Raw genomic sequence first — 22,639 nt, 5'->3', positions numbered from 1 at the left:
TGAACTGACTGACAGGTAACTTTTTTCTCACCATTGTAAGCAGTCTACAGTGCTTCAATCTCCTATGAAAATGAAAACAAGGAGTTAACCAGGATCTCACAAGTGCACAAAGCCATTCTTTTAAAACATAACATGAAAGTGCTAGCTAGCTGCAATGATAGTGTGTGTGTGTGTGTGTGTGTGTGTGTGTGTGTGTGTGTGTGTGTGTGTGTGTGTGTGTGTGTGTTTGAGAGAGAGTGAGTAATATATCCACTTTACCCTAAGCTGATGCAGGTTTTTCATCAGTCCCTCCATTCTTTGAAAGATTCCATCCACATTTTTTATCATGCGCTGCCGTATGATTGCTCGTGATTGGCAGGGCCTCGTTTCATGCCTCAGCATCTCCAGGTGTGAACGGCCTTTTGGTGACTGGCAAGGCATCTCCTGCCCTTCTTGCTGTGAGGACAATGATGTCACTTTCTGCTTCTGACTGGCAGCCTCTAAAGGATCCAAGGATCCAAGGATCAACAGTCTTAGTGTCCTGACTGGCAGAACACAAAGGGTGCAAAAAAGTTGGTAAATATCTGAGCCTGCTAAAATTCTATTTACAAAAACACCACCACCACCAGAAATATACTGTTTAACTATCATAGTGCAACAATGACTGTGTAATGGAGTGTAACAAATTCTTACCATCTTGAAAAGCAGCATCAGCCACTTTAGCTTGTCCTCCCACATAACCCTGCCCACCAGTATGCATGTAGGCTTCTGATTGGTCAGTTGGGATAGTAGGTGTGAGTACATTTTCATCTTCACTCTGTGATTCTCTCTCTATAGAACCAGACTCTTCTGTTAGGGAGCCATCTAGGGACCAAAGGCATCAGCCATAAGTACCAAAGAGAGCAAATCCTATGACATTGTATACAAACAAAAACAAACATGGGCTTACCTAGACGACCGACATGATTACCATGCAACCGTAGAACCGCAGACCTAGAGGAGATGTCAGGAGTGCAATCATTGTAAGTGCATCTTTGAAATTCTGCCTTCTCTTAACAGCATTACAGCAGCATTAGAAAACTTTAAAAATCCTGAGTACTTACGGAGCTGTTGATCCTTGCTCGGTGGCTTCAATGCCTCCAGAGGCCGAGGAGATGGTCTTTTCTAACAGGTTCTTCCATCTGTGGAAACATCGCTAAAGCCATCAGGTCCCAATTTCTACAACAGCACAATGTTGTTAAAATCATCTGAACATAAATGGCCTGACACCATAAATGTTATCACAAAACAGACACAGCAGTGCTGACTGGTTGACCTTGATGAGAAGATGGTGGGTCAGAGAGAGACAAAAAAACAAACTCACGTGTTTTTCTCAGAGGAAGTCCCAGCCACCAGCTCGTATATCTGTCTCTCTGATGTACTGATCACATACAAGGCCTTGTTATCTGATAGAGAAGAGCAGGCTGTCAAACAATGTATTCAAACTAACCCAAATGCAATTTGTAACTGGCTTCTTAATTTTTTAAAAATAAAATAAAGACTTAGTTATTCCAGACCCATTCATCTATTCTGGCTATTCATAGCTGTAAGAATAACTACAAATATACCTGTAGCCACAGATCTGACAAGAGATGAATCCAAGCGAACAACGGGGCAAAAGGGGGTTTTGAGGTCCGTGTTCCTACCCCAAACCCCACCCAGTGAGCGCGCAGGACATCGCAAGATCAAACGGTCACCTGAACCCCTTTGGAGTAGCACCAACAGGTCTGAGAGAAGCAGAGCATGAATGTCTGAAACACACACACACACACACACACACACACAGAGTGAGAATGGACCTGTCAAGTAATCATTTGCAAGAGGAAAAACAAAAATGTGATTTGTTCAGCTGTGATGATCTCTTACCTATAGCTTTATCTTTACTAACTTTCCAAGTCAACGGTCCTTCGTGGATCATTTTCTTAGTGGTCAGGTCCAGATTCTACATAGAAAAAGAATATAGTTAATAATTCATACTCTGGATCAGGTGCTCCAAGACCAGAGAAGCTGTTTGGAAGGCAGATGGTGGATACATAGTAAGGCCGTACCTTGAACTGAGCAGCGACAGGACTGGCCTGCCTCTCCAGAGGGGACAAGTCTAGCCTGCGCTGATAACGGCTGAGCAGTCGCCGGTTCTCCGTCTCCCTGACGACCTCATTGACAGCTCGTAGTATCCCACGGCAGCACGCCTGTGCCCTCACCAATGTCTGCAGGTCTGGAGAACCAGCTGTTGTGGGGGCACATACTAGTGTTAATCCAGGAGAAAGGGTGTGTGTGCTTGCCTCCTTGGTAAACTGGTATGTGTGTGTATACTGAAGTGTTTTCATGGTTCAATACATTGTGTGTGAGTGTTTCTATACATGCCTTCTGTGTGTCTGATGATGTTATCCAGCAGCAAGGGGTATTTGGTGAGTCTCTGCATCTCAGACACTAGAAGGTCCTTTAATTGTAGTCGGCGGCAGTGAGGGCTGGCTTCACATTCCTAACACACACACACACACACACACACACGAATGAGCCAAGGACATCTAAGTCCAAATGTGGATTCTGTTGACAGCAACACCAATTTATACCTAAAACAGCATCACTAGAAGTTATGTGCTGCAATAAAAGTCAAATATAAAAGACTGGATAGTCTCCAATTCAAAGTATGGGTCAACCAATTCACAACCCAGCCCACTAACAAATATGGCAGAAGCTCTAGTGTTTGTAGGTTTGTCCAAAGGCTTTATACCTCTAAAAAGTGTTACCTGTATAAGGTGCGCGAAACGCGGGTCTTTGCATTTATTTTTAATGAGCTCCAGTGCCTGACTCTGCTGACTGCACAGGTGAGACACCTGCTCCTGGAACTCCTCTCCTGCAGCGTCTTCAAACTATCACGCACACGCACAAACACATGAGCTACTGACATATCAAGTAAAGCAACAAGTATATCCCACACTGCACAGAACAACCCCTTCATTTTAGACAGCACCAAAAGATGATGTGAACTAGAAAGGGAGTAACACTAGCCAGCTCTCACTCTAGACACCATGATGTCTCCGATGCCTTGAACTATAGAAGAGTCCCTCAGCCTCTTCATGGACTCACACAGATTCGCTGAAACACAAATGCAACACCACAAAACAGAATCTGTTTAAGCGAGCCAGTGTATATGTGGTTTGTTAGAAAGTTGTGTCAGTGGGCAACAGAACTCTACTTGTGTCATGAAGGCCACCGCAGAAACAACATGTACAGCCTCCAGTCCATACCTGCTCACAGTAATGGCATGGTGCCGATAGCTGATATTGTTCTGTCATTAAATTCTCAGTTTGGGTGGGTTTTACACTTCTTTAATCTTGATTATGATTTAGACACCAAGTAGGCTTCAGAAATTTAGGTTTGAAAACACATTAAGACAAATGGAGCGGATTTGCACGCACACACACACGCTCGCACACAGAGAGACTGACCATGAAGACTGTAGACCTGGGGCAGGTTGGGGAAGATACAGGAAAGTTCTTCGACGGTCAAAAGGTTCCTCATCTTCTGGAAGAACACCTGATCGAGAACCCTGAGAGTCCGCAAGTGAGATGCTTCCGTTGTGAACAGCTCTGAGGAAGAGGATATAGCAAAGTCACTACAATTTCTTACAAACGTTACACAATTCAGAATTCCACATTTTCATGAGTCAGGATAGAATTATCATATGTGCATAATAAATAGAATACTGTATGTTCAAAAGATTTAGTAGCTATTTAGTTTAAGTTAGATCAGTAAATAATTGTTTTCATTTTACATGTTAACTGTGTACTGGGAGTTGTCTTTTATAGTCAGTTGCTGTGCACCACATTTGCTGTTTTACCATATATGACAGCCTGCCGTTCGATCTCCCGGGAGCCGAGAGAGGCGAGTGTGTGCGGCTCCACTGTCTCCTGCCAGTTCTGACAGTGGACCGTGTCCTCTTCCAAAGGAGGTGCATCAGGCAACAACGCCATTGGTGTATCCACACTCCTACAGGAAGGGAAGGAGGCATGGGGAAAGAGAGAAAGAGAGACAGAGCTTCAGCAGCAACTTACTAAGATAAATCAAGGTGACGGATATGGATGTTAAAGAACTGGACGGCAGGTGTGCATGTGTGCTCATTAGCATCAGACTAATGAGGTGTATATAGTTATAATTACATCTCAGTCATGCTCATGGATCTCTGCGTCCTGGTGCAAGGCGGTGACATACCTGTCCAGAGTAGATGCTGGAGGCCGGACATTCATGGCTCAGGAACCTCAGCAGCTCTTCCACTAGTGTGTCTACTGAAATATCTTTAATGTTGGATGATCTCTTTAGTGTTCGTTTCAGTATCTGTTCAGTCAGCTGAAGAACACCTTTTCTGAACGGGTTATCAGACGCAACAATGGTCCTTAAAAATTCCACATTACCTATTATGATGTAATAAACCGAGGTGTGAGAGCTGCAGTAGTGATCTAAGCCAGTTAGCTAGCTAGCTATGTTCTTGTCCAGACACTTTAATGCCTCATGGCTGGTGCAATGACACAATATTCAACATTTCCTTCTGATTCTACTTTTAATTCTGTGACATTAGCTAAGCAACTATAAAGCTACTCTTGTCCAAAAATGCCAGTGTCATTAGACGTATCAAAACGTATCAAACATAGCTTTAGCTAGGCTAGCTAATCAGACCTTCTATGAAACAATCACAACTTAGTAAATTCATAGTTGTTAATCACAGTAAAGTGTTTTTTCTTTTTGTTGTTTAAAAAGAGTTACCTTGTTACCTTGCTAGCTAACAGTTAGCTAGTAACAATGCCTTCAAAAGTAGTTCTCCACTGATACAAGATACCTAAGAGAAGTTTGGCTCGGAATGTGACTGATTGAAAAACAAAAATACATCACAAATAGCGTTATGCAATAATACCTAAAGTGCATGCATCAAATACAAACAGTCCCCAATGCAAACCTCTTTTACAAGGCAGCTATTTAGCATCAGCTACTTCTGCAAAACAAACCCAGTCTTGCATGTTAGTGTTAGCTATCCAGCTAGCTAGGCATTGCTCCAGGACAGGTTTTAGTATAGCCAAAATAATTTGATTGCCTGTTAATTTTTCTAAAAAGTTGATGTAGAGATGTGACGTTTTACTAAGCGTGCCCTGATAAAAAGCTAATAAAATAGCTAAGGGCCAGATTCTGTTATATCATTAGTTAGTGTCGTGTCCGTTGATGCAGGAAAGAAGAGACAGGAAACAGTGCGTTACCCTGTGGCCTTTTATTAATGCAGAGCTCTGGAGATGTCACTTCACAACACAGTGCGAGTGAGATCTAAAGCATAACTTTGCAACAGACAGACTTATATTTCTCTCGCCTTGTGCCACTTCTGCTTTTGTGTTTTTCCATCTCAGCCGTCACCTCTGTTTGACCGTCTCGTACACATGTCTTCTTGCATAATCACACATATGCACGTCTAGGGCATTTCCTGTTATGTCTGGACATACAGTAATTATTTTATTTATTCAAGCATTAGTCCTATTCCATTCTGCACATTATTCTCTACTAGTGTAAGCTTAGCATTCATTTAATTTCTGAAACTCCACAATTCCCCCTTTTGATCTCTACAAAGAGATCACCAATCACACTCCTTTATTCTGGCATCTCCTGTCTCTACGTCCCTTTCCCCCTGTATCAGTGGCATCATCGTGGTACCCTCATGCACATCTTTCCTTTCTATCATAGCTGAGATTAGTCTAACCATTAACGCCCTAATACATGGAATACAGCAGCACCCGCATGTCACAGCAATTCCCGTGAATGTGGCTAATGAAACCATCAATGACACAATTAAGTCTTTCCACTGACCGAACCGGCTCACCATCCAGGATTCCAACTGGTTGTTTATGCCTGAATTCTCATGCATTTCCTCTGATAGGGTCTTCAAACCATCCAATGCTCTGCTAACTGACCCTTCCGGAGCGGTATTATTAGGAATGAATGTACAACACACATCCTCAAGCATAGCGCAGACACCCCCCTTTTCCGCCAACAACATGTCTAATGCCATACGATTTTGGACCGCCATCAGTGAGGTTGGTCCCAGCTGATCTCTAAGTCCTTCCACTGCATCCCTAGTCAGGTTGGCTAGCCTGAGGACATTATAATGTACATAGTTAATCCGATCCACATTTTTATTTGGAGTAATGGGGAATAATGCAGAAAGTATCGGAATATTCTCAAATCCCCCTGCTATCTGGTCTGCTAACTTATATCTGTCCGGAACTCCGCGAGGTATTCCTATTGCATCTATGTATGTGGGGGTATTCCTTGTTAAATCAAAATGGTATGCCTCTCGCTACTGTCTTGCTGCATCAGTTACCGGGTCCCTGTGTAGTTTTTTGCCTATCAGTAATAAAGGAGCTGCTAACCTGACCATGGCGCATGTCCCCTCCGAGTTCTCTGGCATGTTAACAACCAAAGTCATCCTTCCACAATAATCATACAATCCTGCTCGTGCCCATGAACCCACAGACTCGTTCCCAGTGACCGTGCGGTTACACCATTCCGCCGGGATGTGCCCCAAGCGTACTTGAGGTGTGCTTGAACTTCTAACGAAGCACGTGTAGTTCCCCTCCCCCTTTTTGGGTGAAAATAGTCCTATCCTGGTTCTGTTACTGATGGGGGGGAAAATAACGCTCAAAGTGTCACAATTCTTAGGGTTTCTTTCCTTAGTCAGGCCAATCATGCACGCATAACCCTTGGGGTCTTTTTGTGGGAATAGGGGTGCCGGGGTGGTTATAAGTCTGGGTCTTGCGGCTGCACATGCTACACATCCACCAATCTCTACCCCCATTCTTCTTCACCGTCTTGTTGTTAATGTTTTAATCCTTTCCTACTGCCATGCTATTATTTAACCCAAGCGTGACCAAACTGTAAATGGAAACACACAACACAATACACCAACAAATAATCAAACAACACAATTGTCCAGAAGTCATCACTGGTGTTCTGTTCTTCTTACTTCGGGGTCTAAGGGTGGACTACCTTGACCCTTTTGCTCCTGGGGATTATTCTGCCCCTTCCGGGTCAGGTGAGTTAGGTGATGTTTCAGCAAGGTCCCTCGCTGTCTCTTGCAGACTCCTCTGCGGTGACTCTGCGGCGGCGCACTGGCTCAGATGAAACCACGTTTCCCCTGTACCGTTCTGGCGTACGGCGTGGCTGGTTCTTTCTGTCACCTGGAATGGACCTGTCCACCTCGGCTCACTCCATTTTCTCTTGATGACTCTCAGCAGCCCCCAGTCCGTAACGGGTATCGTCTGGGTTTGTCTGCTCCCCGTCCGGTCCCCCTCCTGCGTGGAGAAAGCTGAAACGATACTTTGCAATTCATTAAAGTATGATGTGTGTGTGAGATGTTTTTCTTTTCTCATTTATTGCCAAAGGTAAGGCATCAACCTAATTTAATTTTGTCTGTGCACAGATTTTGGCCACTTTGTTTTTCGCATTTAGATTCATCCTTTCCACCTTACCTTGAGACTGAGGATGATACACTGCCCCAAATGAATGTTTCAGACCCAGCATTTTCTCTAACTCCTGCAAATTGCGCGCTGTAAAATGAGTGCCATTATCTGATCTCACCTTTCTCTGAAACCCATGGTGAGGAATGTACTGGTTCACCAGGAACTTTACCACTGAAGCACTGTCTTCCCGTTTTGTTGGCCACGCTTCCGACCACCCTGTGTAGTTGTCTACGCACATCAATTCGTACGTGTACCCCTGTGCTGAGTCCACCATGTCTGTGTAGTCAATTACTATCTCTTCCCCTGGTGTTAATGACAACGGATACTTACCGGGTGCCACCTTAATTGTAGTTTTGGGATTGTACTGTTGACATACTCTACATGTCCCCTGCACTCTATGATAGCTACTCTTTCTGGTCCCTGCAAGGCCTTTGCCAGCTCCCTCATTTCTGCCTCATGTTTAATTGGTTTGTTTCCCGCTGTCCTAAACCCTGCTCTCATCCATTGTCTTAGCTCCACATGTGCTGCCCCTACCGTGTAAGCAGAGTCAGTATAAATATTCACTTCCTTACCCTTTGCTAACTTCAAGGCCTCCACTACTGCCATTACCTCAGCTCGCTGTGCTGATTGCTAACCTTTCAGCCTTTCTGCTTTCACCGTCCAAAATTCATCTACTTCTCCCTGTGTTTCTGCCACCACTGCATACCCTGCTTTTATATCCCCATCTGGTCCTCTAAATCCACACCCATCAGTGAACATGTTCCCTGCTCCTGGAATTGGTTCTCCTTCTAGGTCTGGTCTCACCTTCTCCTGCTTTTTGACTTCCTGTTCGCACTGATGAGGCTCTCCTCCTCCCATCATGTCTGCCATGTTGATTCCTTCATGTGTGTATGTGATGTGTGGTGCTTCCAAAATTTTGCTGATCCTCTGTTGCCTTAGTGCTGTCAAGGTGAAGGCTTGTGAGTTCACGTATGCTATTACACTGTGTGTGGTTAGTACCGTGATTGGATGTCCCATTACCAGATGCGTTGTTTTCTGTATGGCTTTAGCCACTCCTGCTGCATGTTGGGTGTCTTTTTTCCATGTTGTCAAGCTGTGTGCTCACATGCATGAGTACTTGTCTCTCTCCCCCTTTTCTTAGCTCACAATCTGATTTAAGTTTTCCAGTGCAAAATACAATCCTTGCTGTCGCGTAGGAGCCCAAACCAGGCGAAACTCTCTCTCCTGGGGGCTACGTGTCGACATACAAGCCGACAGCAGGGCCCAAACTTCGGGAATTAAACCTTAACAAGCTTGCCTGTCTAGCTAACTCAACCAGCGAGTAGGCTTAGTTAAAATAACAGCTTTAGTGAGCAAGGCTCCGATGAAAAACGCAAGTTATGATGGCCATTCACACTCCAGACACATTTTTTCGTAACTCAACAACGACTCCTAAGTTCTTTCAAACTTCTCAGTAAGGAATTCAAATCTGAAAAAGTACGTTCAAGAATAGTTTTGAGATGTCATTCACCATCAGGTGTTGGAGCAGACCCTGGTGACCCTGCCAGACCCCGGCAGAGCAGACCTCGGTGCCGCTGCCTTTTTACCTCCCCGAGACTTAGGCATAGGTCCTCGCCCTAGGGGGAGGAATGTCCTCCTCTGTTGATGATGCCATCTCTCCACCAGTCACCCAGGGCTGCTTGCTGACTCCAGAGCGCCTAGATTCCCCTGAGGTACCTCCTCCACCTCCATCGACGGGTCCTCCTCATGATCCGACCCCAAGTCTGACTCTAGGGTGACGTTACGGCACTCCCCTCGCTCGCCATACTCCGCATATCCCTCTGTAAGGTCCATGTAGGACTCTGCGGATTCCACCTCCAAGTACCTGTCCTCATAAATAGGTAGGTCTCCGTAGTACCCAGCAGGTCCCTGCTCTGTTGTGATCCCATGGAGCGAAGACAGGATGAGTGATGGCCTCACCCTGGTACAGGAAAAGTCCGCGGTGTCCGACTCCGAGGACTGGAAATAGTTATACCAGTCATTATGGTCAGACGTAATCCCGTGTGACTCCTCCACCTCTGCCCCCAGACCACGCTCTTCTGCAGCAGGAGTCAGGAGGGTACCCAAGAGCACGGAGGGATTGCAGGCACTATTTGGGGAAGTGCGTCTTTTCCCCTTCTTCCCCTTCTTCTTGCCCTTCCCAGGCATCCTTCTTTGGTTGGTGTTTCTGTGATGATTCGAGGCTAACAGTATGTGGAGTAGGGGCACGTTCAAACACACATTTTTATTTAACACAGACGACACATCTAACACCGCACACCTCACTAAACACCGTTCAAACACCAACAACACGTACTACAACACAAGAGACATATATACACACACACGAGGATTACACATAATACAGAACAGGTGGACGACACGAAAGGGCGCGGCGACATGGACGAACACACACACGTACACACCAAGACGTTTGAGGAGGGGCGGGGCTGCAACGTGACATAACCAAATCTAATAAGGCACTCTATGCATAGTTTTTTTTTTCTTTCTTTAATCACTGTTGTCATCTTTTAAAGGTTAAACAACATTAATAATTTTTACACCATTTAATTGATTAGATACAAAACAATATACCTGCAAGTGCATCAGTGACGTCAAAGTGAACAGGAACTTCTAGACCTCCAGTGGAGCACCAGTACCAGCCAGCATCAGTCTTCTTCAGTCCAGTCATCAACACCGTGAAGGTGCCTTTCCCATCATCACTGATCTGCACTGCTGAATTCTGGGATGTGTTGGTCCTCCCCACTGTGTAGCAGGTCCAGTCTATAGATCTGCACCACTTCTTCGCCTCTTTCTTATATGCAGCGCTGTAGAGACACTGGACACTGACGCTGCTCCCCTCCTCTCCACTCACTCTGCTCTTGGTCACAGACACAGCAGGAGCTGGAAACAAAGAAAGGCACTTTTGTATGAATATGTATGGATGAAATATATGCAATATGAGAAATGTCACTAAACTGAATATTCAATATTCATAAAGAATTTGTAATACCTGATTTCACAGTGATATATAGCTGTGTTTTGACATCTGGTTGAAATATTCCTGAAATCTCCACTGCACACCAATATGCTCCAGTGTTTCTCTCCTGTAGATCCCTCACAGTGACAGTAAAGAGACTCTGAGCTGGGTTATCAGTTACTGTCACTTTCTTGTTTGTATTGTTGGCATATGCCATAATCGTGCAGTAATTGAATGCTGTTACACGCTCACAGCACCAGTATTTCTTATGTTGTTTATATTTCAGATGTTGACAGATGCTCCACTCTGAAGACTTAACTGCTTCTGTGACCAATTCCATTTCTCAGTGCCTGCATATACAACTCAGCACCACTGTTACTGGAACACAAGAATTCTTGTTTCTGCTAAGGAATTAAAAAATGCTACATATGAAAAAAAAAACAAAAAAAACTAACAATGTATATATTGTAGTATTGCATAGAAAATAACTTACATCAAATGATGAAAACGAAAATGAAATTTCAATTCATGTTGAATAAAGTGAGAAGCTTATTTGAGAAGCCTCCTCACATATCTTTAGTCTTGTTGCCACTGTGGTTGAAGCAATCCAAACAGTTCCTGTTTGCTAAGTTTAAAGTCATGCTGTCACAGTGCGCTGGGCGCCCAGCAAGAGGGACAGGCCCACTGTAGTGGTTTGACACACTAATCAGTCCCATTAAATCATCTCAAATATTGAAATCACAATCTTTCATTTTTAACAAAGAAAGTAACATTAATGATTTGATCCCTGAAAGATTTAAATTACAGTCATTTGTTTGAGGATATTGGCAACAAGCACAATCTGAATGATATCAAGACAGACAACTTGGTGAGAATAAATGATACATTTATTAACGCAACTACTCTAAATCACAAACAATAGCATAAACAATCTGTATATTTACAGAAAAACAAGCTAAAATATAGCGAGCATGTGTTTATGTGTGTGAGTATGTAAAAGGAGAGGAGAGCGAATGCTTTCATGCAGGTCGGTACACGCTCGCGAGAGCGAGAAGGAGGCGGACATGCTATTGTGCCAGCAATAAAATGGTGCAGAATTTAAACAGCAATGTGACTGTATGTTAATGAGCTCAGCTGGCTTGTTCTCACGTGATGTTAGAACAAAGGGTAATGGCAGGTTTACTAACTGAACAATAAGGTCAATGTGTCTGTGCCTATTGAAGTGACATGATGATACCTATGTTTGCTAGTAAAAAGCAAGACATAGAGAGATTGTATGCAAAGAGGAAAAAGAACTTCCAGTCTGTACAAATATTACTTAAGATTATCCAAACAAAATGGTATGTACACCAAGCCCAAATACTTTCAAGAAAGTACTAGGATCTTGATTAAACTTTACTGTTTAATTCAAGCAGTGGCAGCTGTTACTTGAGTTACTTGAGTTATAATCAGAAGGTTGTTGGATCAAGGTCCACTGTTGGGCATCGGAGCAAGGCCCTCAATTGCTCAAGTTGTACTCAGTTGCTTTGGATAAAAGCATCAGCTAAATGTAACCTATATACTTTTGCCCAGATATGCCCGACTATAAACTATGCCCAGATGTAAAAGTCTCACATGTTGATGATTTTTGGTGATTATCTCAGTTGGTCATCCTCACTCAGTTTGTCTACAATTAGGAGGGAATTTCCACCCCTGGTTTCTTGTTGATAAAATGTGACGTCGTCAAGGTATGCTGGGAATATGAGTTCCAGCCGCAGTTTAACAGGAGGGAACTGACCGCATTTGCAAGCTTGCTTGAAGAAATTTGGTGAACCTGTTGCTGTGGTAATGTTGATCAGATTTCTGTCTGTAAGCGTGTGTGTATGTGTTTCCTTTCTCTAGGTGTATCTCAGAATCCAGATCCGGTGCCAGGTTTCCTCACCTTTTCTGAACTTGACTCTGCTCTGTTCCTCCCCAGGTCTACCTGCCTGCTGGCCACTCCTGGCCACTCCTATATAAAGGCCCCTCCCGAAGGCAGAAGAGGAGGGAGGCAGTGGGGCTGTTGGAGGCAGTGAGGCAGCGGCGGCAGCGGGGGTGGCGGCAGTGGCAGCTAGTTCAGCAGTCGGTTTTGGCTTGTTTGTAATTGTATCATTTGTGTGTATGACCTTCTTTTCCCTGCTTGGACCTCAATTTTCTTTCGCTGGTGTGTGTCTTATTTATTGTTTTGGCCTGGGTCACTTCAGAAGAAATTGCACCAGTGTGTTTATTTGTAACTTCTGTATTATACAACAATACACTAAAAAGAGTCTACCATTTGTGCTTATGTTTCTTTCTGTTACTCTTTAACAGTTGCATGTTCCATTCCTTTAGCCGTTTATCATTCTTTTTCCTTGGTACGGTGCCATAGCCTAGACGGGGTGGTAACAAGACGTTAGTCTAGATTCCACCATCTCTTGGATCAATTAAATGGAGAAATATGATTCTCAGCTGTTTGCTGTTAACTGTCCACATGGTGCTGAGTGAAGAAAGTATCTGAGAGAGAGATGACAAAGCCCCTCTTTTAGGTCTAACCTTGATGGAGGAAAAACCAGGGAGAGAGTAAAGGTCTGTTGATCAGGGTATTTAAGACACCTGAATTCCACCTGCTTTTAGGCACACCCTCTTTCTTCCATTTGATGCAAGTTTGCTCAATGCGGTGATGATGGTGCTGCTATCTGCTGGATTGGCATGGTACCTAAATTTCCCCCCTTGGTCTTCAGGCTGGGGCTGATGTCATAGTCCTGAAGAGCACAAACGGTTATCCATGCAGTCCAGGTTTACTGTAATATCCACTTGCAGGTGATCAATTCCACAAGTCAACTTGTCCATCCGGTTCATAGTGTAATCCTTGAGATGTCCTGACATCATGATTACATATGTGCAGCTCTTTGGTAGTAACCAAGGCTGATTAACCAAACTACCTAAAGCAATGTAAGTGTACTATTGTAAGTCTTAGATTTTCACTTGATTTTAAAATGATGATACAAAGAAAACAAACTGGGTATCACAAATCATTGACAGGATTAAACGGCCTTTTGTTAGAAAGGAGGAAGTACACCAGGCCTGAGAAAAGAGGACATTAGCAAGTGTTAGCATTAGCTTGTGTAGCTGGAGTAAACCCATCATCAGTGTTTAAGATGCTAGATTAAAGGAATGACATTATGTGAAGTAATGTCCCTCCAGAAAGTTGTCCCTTGTGAGATGTAGGAAGATGTGCAATTACAAGGGTTGGTTGAGCCCAGTAAATTTTACTAGGTATGGTGGTTTCGAATACAATTGTCAAACATGGTGTCTCAATCTAAGTCTACCCTGTGATAGACAAGCATTTAAAATTGTACCAAATTACAATTTCTAATGTGGCTATTTGAGGATCTGGATTTCTTATATGCTACTGAAGATTATAAATAGGGTTATTCAATCTATACCAAATTTGCACCATGGAGGAAGCAGAATTGCTTACCTACATTCTATACACATTTGAGATATCTTATATGGATATGGCAAAAAACAGTTTTAATAGTTTTGTAAGAGAGTGCTGGAATGCCTTGCAGGATTCCACCAATATCCTGCCCCTGCTGTGCAGCTAACAAAGATGATAAAGGGTAGAAACCGAAAGGTATGAGAAGGGATGAAAAGTAGTAATGAAGTTTGGAAAGTAATGTCGTTCCTAAATACCCAGTCAGTTAGTTTTAAAGTTAAACATTCAAACATAACATGAAGAGTCAGCCTTCAGAATTAGTTAAAGAGAATAGCTGGTCCCATCCTTTATTGCCGGTTAACCTTAACAAGCATTATTGAGGCACCCTTCGTGAAGGTCTAACTGTCAAACAGAGAACCCATATTTTTATACACTTTTCAGAAGTGGTTATGTATTCACCCCACCTTCCTTTACATATTAGTGTTTGCATTCACCACCATTACATCTGAACCACACAGTAGTCAATATATGCAAACTGATATTCAATACCCACACCAGTTGGAAGCCATTACCACTACATTCCAAGAGAAGATTTGTATTAGCCTTGTCCTAAAGAAGATTGTTTTTCTATATGGTCCTGAGCCTGGTGGAGAGTTCATATATCTTACCCTGAGGTCCACCAAAAGCCTACGCAGGATCCTTTACTGAAGCCTGAAGCCCTGTATGCAAGTCATTCTGAAAGGACACAGAATCTCTAAACTCCCTTATGTTTTATGTTATTAATCTGTCCAATGCACTGTTAGGCCTCTTTTCCCTGTAAACACGCATGTTATTACCTCAGTAATAACAGGGACCACCTCTTGTAAAGAATTTATTGCATTTGAAAGTATGGAAATGTGGTCAAAGGTGATGCTAGAAACATCTCCCTTTAAAGGTTAGAAAAGGATATGGAAAGGTGGCTACATGCTTAAAAGCTAAAATGTTACATGTAACTAAACTGTGAGAGATGCCTTTATAAAGAACAGTGTGTGAATCTACAGGGGATGCAGTGGCTGATGTGATCGTGCGTCTGCTATGATAGCGAGGCGAGGTTATTATATTGTGGCTTGTATGTAGTTCAAATGAAATTAAGGAATGGTCTGAGATGGCATCCGACTGGGGTAGTCTGACTATGTTCTCCGTGTCCACCGTATGTCAATAGTAAGTCAAGCGCATGTCCATCAGAGTGTGTGGGTTCTCTTATACATTGGATGAAACCAATTGATTCTGATATACAGCTAAAGGCCAATCTCAAAGGGTCTTGGGCATTATCAAGGTGAATATTGAAATCACAAAAAATAATGGCTCTTTCTACAAAAGTGACTAGATTAGAAAGGAAATCTGAAAATTCCTTAATAAATTCTGAGTAGGGCCGTGGTGGCCTATAGATACCAAATAGTGAAACAGGCTGGGTGGGCTTCATATCGCTGGCTACATCATTCATTTTAGAAAAAAAAACAAAATTTCCCCTTTTTTCCCTCAATTATCCTGTTATCTTCAATTCCCTGCTCTAGAGCGATTACTCACGTAATACTAGTCAGAGTTTTAGGGTGCCCCAAAAGGGTGCATTAGGTGCATTAAAGTTACTAATAAAGACATCAGAATATTCCCTGTCTTTCAAGTAGAAAATAAATCAGAATACCACAGAAATGTATTTGCTATTAAGGAACCTAGAGCCTTAAAGATTATTTTGGACTTCAGTGGACGTAAGAACAATAGCAGGTAAATAAACTTTATTTATTTATTTATTCCTTAATATGGCATTCTCTAAAATGATGTAAATACATTGAAAATATGCAGTACAAGTGCAGTAAAATAATTCAATGTTGTACTTCTTCTTCTTCAAAGCAGAGCATTGGGTACTTAATACAGTAATGTAAATAATGTGATACAAAAAGTTAATGAAGTACAAATTCATGAAACTCATGCTGCTAGTATGTTAAAAGTTATAAATGTAAATGACAATTAATTATTCATACTGTTGTTGGTGGGGAATTCAGTAGATTGACTGATTTAAACTACTCCCAAAGTATTTGCATAACCTGAAACACACATTCGAGTCATGTGGTTTGGCCTGCCACGTTCAGTGGGAGGGCTGTGTTTGCAACCACACCTGCACCTTGTTCGTCTCAATGTATATAAACCCGTGTTAAAGTGTACAGGGTGTTGGTCATTGTCGGTGTAATGTCTGAATGTAACGTGTTTATGTTAGATGTATTCTTGTGTATTATGTTTGTTTAACTTCATTTGTTTCAGGTCCATGTTTATTGTTTCTAATACGTGAGTGCCGCTGTCATTTATGTTAATAAATGTTCGTCCCAGTCGGTGGAGTCTGTGCGTCCTGCCCCTCGCCCTACGGCACTCGGGCCGCCACACGTAATCACAGTGCATTATTTCTTTATTATATTAAACTTTTGTACTGGTGTTAAAGCAGTCCAAATATTATACATTGATTCATATACTAAGTACTAAAAGTGTTATACATTGATTGATGTACTATACATCAACTTTTTTATGGCTACTAAATAAAGGTACAACACTGAGCCTGATAAGTATAAACATTTTAAACAGCTTTTTATCATTTAGGTTTTTTTTTTCCTTTTGTGCAAGTCTAAATTAGTCCACTGGGACAATGACACACAAACACTAACACCAACACATCAATGGTCCCTCAATTTAGAGTATTTTTTATTTGAAATGGAGCCCAACTGAGCATGACAACACTGGGATGGAGCAGCGGGTAGGAGAGCCTCATCTTCAGCGTTGCTTGGAGGTGCTCTCCATGGAAGTGATGGCCCAGGGGTGGAAGAATGCCATTCTGGTGGAGAAGGCGGGGTGCCAATGAGACAGGTGTGTCATGCCTGCAGAAGACACTGTCAGAGGCAGATAAGCAGAAGGACAAGGTGAAGTAACATAGCTCAAGGTCCCTACTTAACTGCACCATTTAGAAAGCATGCATAACTTAAAGATAGTTGTGAAAGCCTGAAGGTCTACAACAGGCAGTAATGAACTTTTCTAAACTGGATTTATGGGTTTTACATTGCGCAGAGGCTGAACGATTTTTAATTTCGACCTTTTGACAGTGTGTTTACAGTATTTACTTACTGTAGCCCAGTCCTTGAATGAAGTATTTCAAGGCTTCTGCCAGCTTGCCAGGCTATAAGGTAAGAACAGGACACAATAGATTACACAGTGCATCACTCAGTTTGAATGCAAGAGCATTATTTTAATGGGTAACGACAGACCTGATCAAGCTGTGGTAGACCTCCACAGTCAGCCATCTTCATGAGGGACAACATGAAGGACAATGTTATTCACCACAAGTTCATCACAACGTTCATGATTTATAAGCCCCCAGTGACATATAATGACTTCTGCATTTATAATGAGAGTCAAATAAAAAAAGCAAAACATAACATTTTAAGTATTGCTTTGCTGAGGTTTGAAGGTCACTAACTTTGAGGAGGGTTGTCTTTGAGGGATTCATTTTGGAATTGCAGTCAACCTACGACAGAAAACACAAACATTTGCACGCAGGCTCCCAGGTACATATAGAAGTTTGATTTGAATGCTGGGTTGGATTTTGAATGTTGTTTTTAAACTTCTGCATGTAAAACAAGCTGTACATACCACAGCATCCACCACAGGAGAGTCATCTCCTACCACCAGAAGAGTGTGACACCTACAGCAACAAAACCTTTCAGCCATGTGGTGGCACAGGGGCATTTTACATCAAAAAATAACATGGAATAAGGATAAAAGAGAAACAGTTTCTCACTTACTTTAGAGTCTTTCTACCCAGAGAAGTTCTCTTAATGTTCAGTTTACTTCGGCTGAAAATTGATCAGATCTAATAAGACTGGGAGCTGTTCATATGACAAACAAGTCTAGAAGCAGAGAGCTCAGAAGATTCCATAGAATGCAGATGTCAGTCATACCTGTTGTAGGACTTCATAAAATGCAGAAGGTTGGTCTGGTTAATCCTTTTGCTGATGTTGTGATGGAAGGTCTTTACAAATTCTGCCTTCTTCTTAATCTCCTCCTGCCACGGTGCCATAAAGGAGTCAGTCCAAGACGCAATCAGTCACAAAACATCAAAACTTGATGTGAATATGAATTTAAATGTCTCTTCCTCTATATGCACAGTCTGCACAGGCACTCGAGACAGAAATGTATAATAAAAAGAATATGTAAAAAAAAAAAAAAACATTGTTGACCTTTTGATGGACAATAATGTAGGCATCTGGTTCTTTAGTTACGAAAAGGACACAGTCTAAATTCAGGACAGCTCATTTGGAACACTCATCTTTAGTAATAAGGCATTTAACTTTTAAATATTCTAGTTCAGTGTTTAGTGACCCAGTCCACAGTACACATGAAATGGCCCACATGTTTATTCTAACCCAGCCCAGTACACCTGTACCAGGTGTTCATTTTCCTAATGGCTTGGTTTAGGAGCTAGGATGATGTTGTCAGGAGCTGGGATAGAGGGAAAATGTGGGATGTCAGATGTATCACAAGGACTGGGTTGACAAGTACTGCTCAATAATACATACAATATACATTTCATTTTAGGCGTTATTTCGTACCTGACCGAACAGGTGGGAGATGACAACACTGGGGGGACCAAGGGCCCAGCTGGAAATCTGTGGAAAGTGTGGGTTGATCTTTAGTGGCTGGAGTACACATAAGCTTTGATCAAATACATTACTTTATTAAAAGAGGCTTGACACTTTTCTAAGGATCCCAAAAGAATAAAAATATAGGGTCGATTGTCACCATATGATTGGCATGAAAGGTTAACTGGAAACTGCAGAAAACTAAGAGTAATATGCTGAGAACTATTTGTTATCACATTGAAAGTTATATGGATTCAGTGAACAGCCAAGACACAGGGAACAAGACGGTTTAAATACATGAATTAATAAGAGTTAAACAAGACAGGTGCAAATAATAAGGAGCAAAGAAAATGAAACTAAGCAACGGAACCACAACAAGGAAGTAAAGCAAAACAAAAGACATGAGACAGGGAAACCATAGACATGGACGCTAGGTGGGACCAGCTAAATGACATAATTGTAGAGATACAGGGATCGTGATGTTTAAGCAGGGTGTTAACAGAATGATAATTACTATTGCATTAGACTGTGATACCTTGGATGCTGCCCGGTCTGCCCAGCCCTCTGCCTGAGCATTAATGTTCATCAGGACAAGGCCCTCAACCAAGTCTGGGTACTTCAACTGCAAGACATTTATGCATGAGCAGTCAAAGGGAGATGAACCTTCAGGGCAAAATTACTTACTATATGTCAAACTGTTGTAGTTAAATGAGCAATTAAGAGTCTCCATATTTGGCATTCTTGCACTTTACATTGCACTTAGAAAAAGGTTTGTTTACATGTGCAAGCAGAGGAACAATAGTGAAGCGTCAGTATTCTGGAGAGTTGATGTCTAGCTAGCTTGACAGTGTAATGATTAGGATTATGCTGCAAGTATCAACACTTTGTTACAAAGCAAGAATTTCACCAAGGAGTAATCCTTGTTTGATCATTGTGTTAAAATCTATTGGGAAGAAAGACAGTGCTACAACTCACAGCGAACCGTGTGAGGATGTTTGCTCCTGCTCCAACACCCATTCCAATAACACTCTTAATTCTGTGGAGAGAAAAAAATGTACATAACTTTAAACCATTAAAGCGCAAGGTTTCAGATTAGAACAAGGATTGACAGTTTAATCTCAGAGTAAATGGCTAATCTGGTTCACTCACTTAAAATGCTTGAGCACAATTGGGAGGGTCTCGGAGAGCTTGTCCATTGAGGGATATGTGAATCTACAGGAAAAAATTGCCCTGAGTGAGTTATAATTCTAAGGGACGCCACTGATTCTTCAGGATTTGAACCTGCTAAACCTAGCTATGATGTACTGGGAGCCACAGCCATCAATGTAGCATATGAACGCTAAGAAAAAAGTTCATGAAAGAAACCCTGGTGCATGACAAGCCGGTGCCAGCTAGACATGCTGACAGTCAGGGCCTCCAGATGTTAGTTTAGGTGGGCACCAACACCATGGCATAGAGTCGTCCTGTCTGACTGCCAGGAAGGAGTGGTCTGAGGGCAGACGGAGGGCTATGGAGTAGGTTCTGATAAATATACATTCTGGAAAAAATTGTATGGGGTAGCTGAAGGTCACATTTTAGATTAGATTTAACCTTGGAATGTCTTTCAGCCCCTGAAAGAACATTGTGGCATATGGTGCACTCACGCTCACCCTGCAGGGAAGGTGCTGGCACCCTCATGTTGCCCAGGAGCGTTGACCTGACACACGGCAAAGTGTCGCATGATTTCCTGCATGTCCTCATCATAGAAAAGAACGTCGAAGCAAGTTTTGTCTGCAGACATGCATTCCAGGGTCATTACAACACAATAAATGACGCTTATGCTAAGTTTTAGACTTTAGAGCAATCAGCTACGTGCCACAAGCAACAGTATCAGAGTCTTACGGTTCATTCCGATGTCATGGTAGGTGAGGATGACCGGTCGGTTATCCCTGGGGATACCTGCCATGGTGCAGCATACAGTGCCAAAGGGGGTCTCCACATTGTCCTCCTATAAGACCCAGGTGGAGTATAAAGGTCTAGGTCTAGATGTATAAGAAAAACCTCTAAAAAGAGGTCTGATTCCACTGCAGTGGTTTTGTGTGTCAGGACATTACTCTGTCACACTTAGAACTACTTCTGTGGAATGAGCCTCTTATCATGAGGAATGTCAATCATTTATTTATTATTTATCATTAACCAAGTTAATTTGTTTACAAAAGATCATGTTTGACTCAGAAGACACATGACAGTGCTTGAAAACATGCTTTATGGGTAAAAGCTTTAGCCTATTGAAACATCTGTGAAAAGGTAGTGCTACTTACCACAACTTGACCCCAAAATGCCCCCTTAAAATCCTTCAGACAAAACACAGAGAAAAATAGATTTTGGAGTGGTAACATTTCATTCTGGATGTGAAAAGATCCATCCCATAGACTTTATTCTATTAACAGTACTCAATGTCTGAAAATACAGCCTTATCTTACCGGACACAACGGGTCCATACAAAAGGCATCATCAGATGTTTCTTCATCATCCTCCAATAGAGGGTTATAGAGGGCCTGGGGGTTAAGAAGCAAAAATTCTCAGTACAAAGTTAGATAAAACTTGGTTGTAAGGTAGTATTAAACAAGTATTCTCTTTTTAAAACATTTGCCCAACCTACCCTTTTTGCCATTATCCCAAAAGTTGACGAGCAAATATTCCTCGCTAAATCGATTCCCTGTCTGAATACCGTCTGCATTGCTGGTGCCACTGTAAGGGTCGTTTCCTTTTGGTCACAGAGATTCAGTACAGACTTATTTGGATATTAGGCTGTGCAGTTCCAATTTAGAATATTTGCAGCTCTCCTGTAATAGTAATATTATGACATCACTAAAATACTTTTGAGCAGTTTAATGACAGATTCCCTAAAATCTATATGACAAGAACACCATGCCACTTTTTAATGCTTGATGAAGTATGTTTTGGATGTTACAGCTGTTTTTCTGACAGACCTTCTCTGTTTGAAATGCATCAAAATGATCCCTAAGAGACTAAACATTCCACTGTACCTTGTTCTGTAAAATTCAGTAGTAATCCACCACCTATGGTTAGGTTTAATTCACCCTATTGTCTCCCAACCTTTGAACTGCTGAAGTGTGTCAAGTGAAATAACATATAGATGCTTGCGCTCACCTTTAAAATAGATGTAGTGATGTCATAGCCATTGTGACGTCATAGACATTGTGATGTTACTACAGGGTTGCGCTGACATTTTGGTCATTGGGAAAATAAGTCAAAAGTTTAAAAAATATGTGAAATCCCTATTTTTAGCGGCAGCTGAGTACGTAGCTGAAAGATGGGTACAGTTATATAGACATTTATTACAGTTTTCCAATACAACACGAAGTCCCTCCATGCAGGCACTACATGGGTTTTTGATAAAGATCAAGACATTAACTGTAATACAGAGAGAGGTCGGTAGAGTAGGCAAAACTGTCATCAAGTAAAATTACTGTTACTTTAAAATAATAACTACTGAAGTAGAAGTAAAAGTAGTCATTTAAATTATTACTTAAGTAAAAGTAAGAAAGTATCTGTTACAAGAATACTCAAGTAGCAAGTTACTTCACTGGAACTCATTTAATAGCAGTTTAATGCCATTGAACTGTGTCAAATCAATGTGCCCTATTACCATTGAATTTTTACTATTACTATTACAACAGTAATGTAAATAATGTGATACAAATAGTTAATGAAGTACAAATTCATGAAACTCACATGCTACTAGTATGTTAAAAGTTATAAATGTAAATGACAATTAATTATTCATACTGTTGTTGGTGGGGAATTCAGTAGATTGACTGATTTAAACAACTCCCAAAGTATTTGCATAACCTGAAACACACATTATGAAGACTTCCATTAAAATTAAATTTATTTCAAGATTAGACTAGGAATGGAAAGAAGTACAATGTAAGAAAGAATTAAATAGGTCCTCTGAAAAAGCTGAAATTGTCAGTCATGTAAAGCTTTTACAAGATGAAGCATAATGTCATGGAATGTTAGCCTC

At 41.8% G+C, this 22,639-nt stretch overlaps 2 protein-coding genes across 2 annotated transcripts; both read right to left on the bottom strand.

The window, feature by feature from the left end:
- Window positions 1-9,182: 9,182 nt before the first annotated feature.
- LOC145656147 (polymeric immunoglobulin receptor-like) lies at window positions 9,183-10,855 on the bottom strand. Its single transcript, XM_081709524.1, has 3 exons — window positions 10,549-10,855; window positions 10,131-10,439; window positions 9,183-9,595 (listed from the first exon to the last, which is right to left on the bottom strand). The coding sequence occupies exons 1-3, from the start codon at window positions 10,853-10,855 to the stop codon at window positions 9,183-9,185; spliced, it is 1,029 nt and encodes a 342-aa protein (XP_081565650.1).
- Window positions 10,856-16,264: 5,409 nt separating this feature from the next.
- On the bottom strand, window positions 16,265-20,743 carry LOC145656146 (protein NDRG1-like). Its single transcript, XM_081709523.1, has 13 exons — window positions 20,491-20,743; window positions 20,259-20,379; window positions 19,759-19,821; window positions 19,585-19,645; window positions 19,145-19,231; window positions 18,580-18,666; window positions 17,929-18,032; window positions 17,773-17,823; window positions 17,621-17,672; window positions 17,448-17,495; window positions 17,236-17,271; window positions 17,096-17,147; window positions 16,265-16,863 (listed from the first exon to the last, which is right to left on the bottom strand). Exons 1-13 carry the CDS (start codon window positions 20,552-20,554, stop codon window positions 16,748-16,750), a joined length of 942 nt encoding a protein of 313 aa, XP_081565649.1. The 5' UTR covers window positions 20,555-20,743; the 3' UTR covers window positions 16,265-16,747.
- Window positions 20,744-22,639: the final 1,896 nt, after the last annotated feature.

The sequence above is a fragment of the Electrophorus electricus genome, unplaced genomic scaffold (genome assembly GCF_041902795.1).
Source record: "Electrophorus electricus isolate QZ-2024a unplaced genomic scaffold, ASM4190279v1 Scaffold50, whole genome shotgun sequence".
Taxonomy (NCBI): domain Eukaryota; kingdom Metazoa; phylum Chordata; class Actinopteri; order Gymnotiformes; family Gymnotidae; genus Electrophorus; species Electrophorus electricus.
Note: the sequence above shows the minus strand (reverse complement) of the source record. Positions and strands in the feature narration are given on the sequence as shown.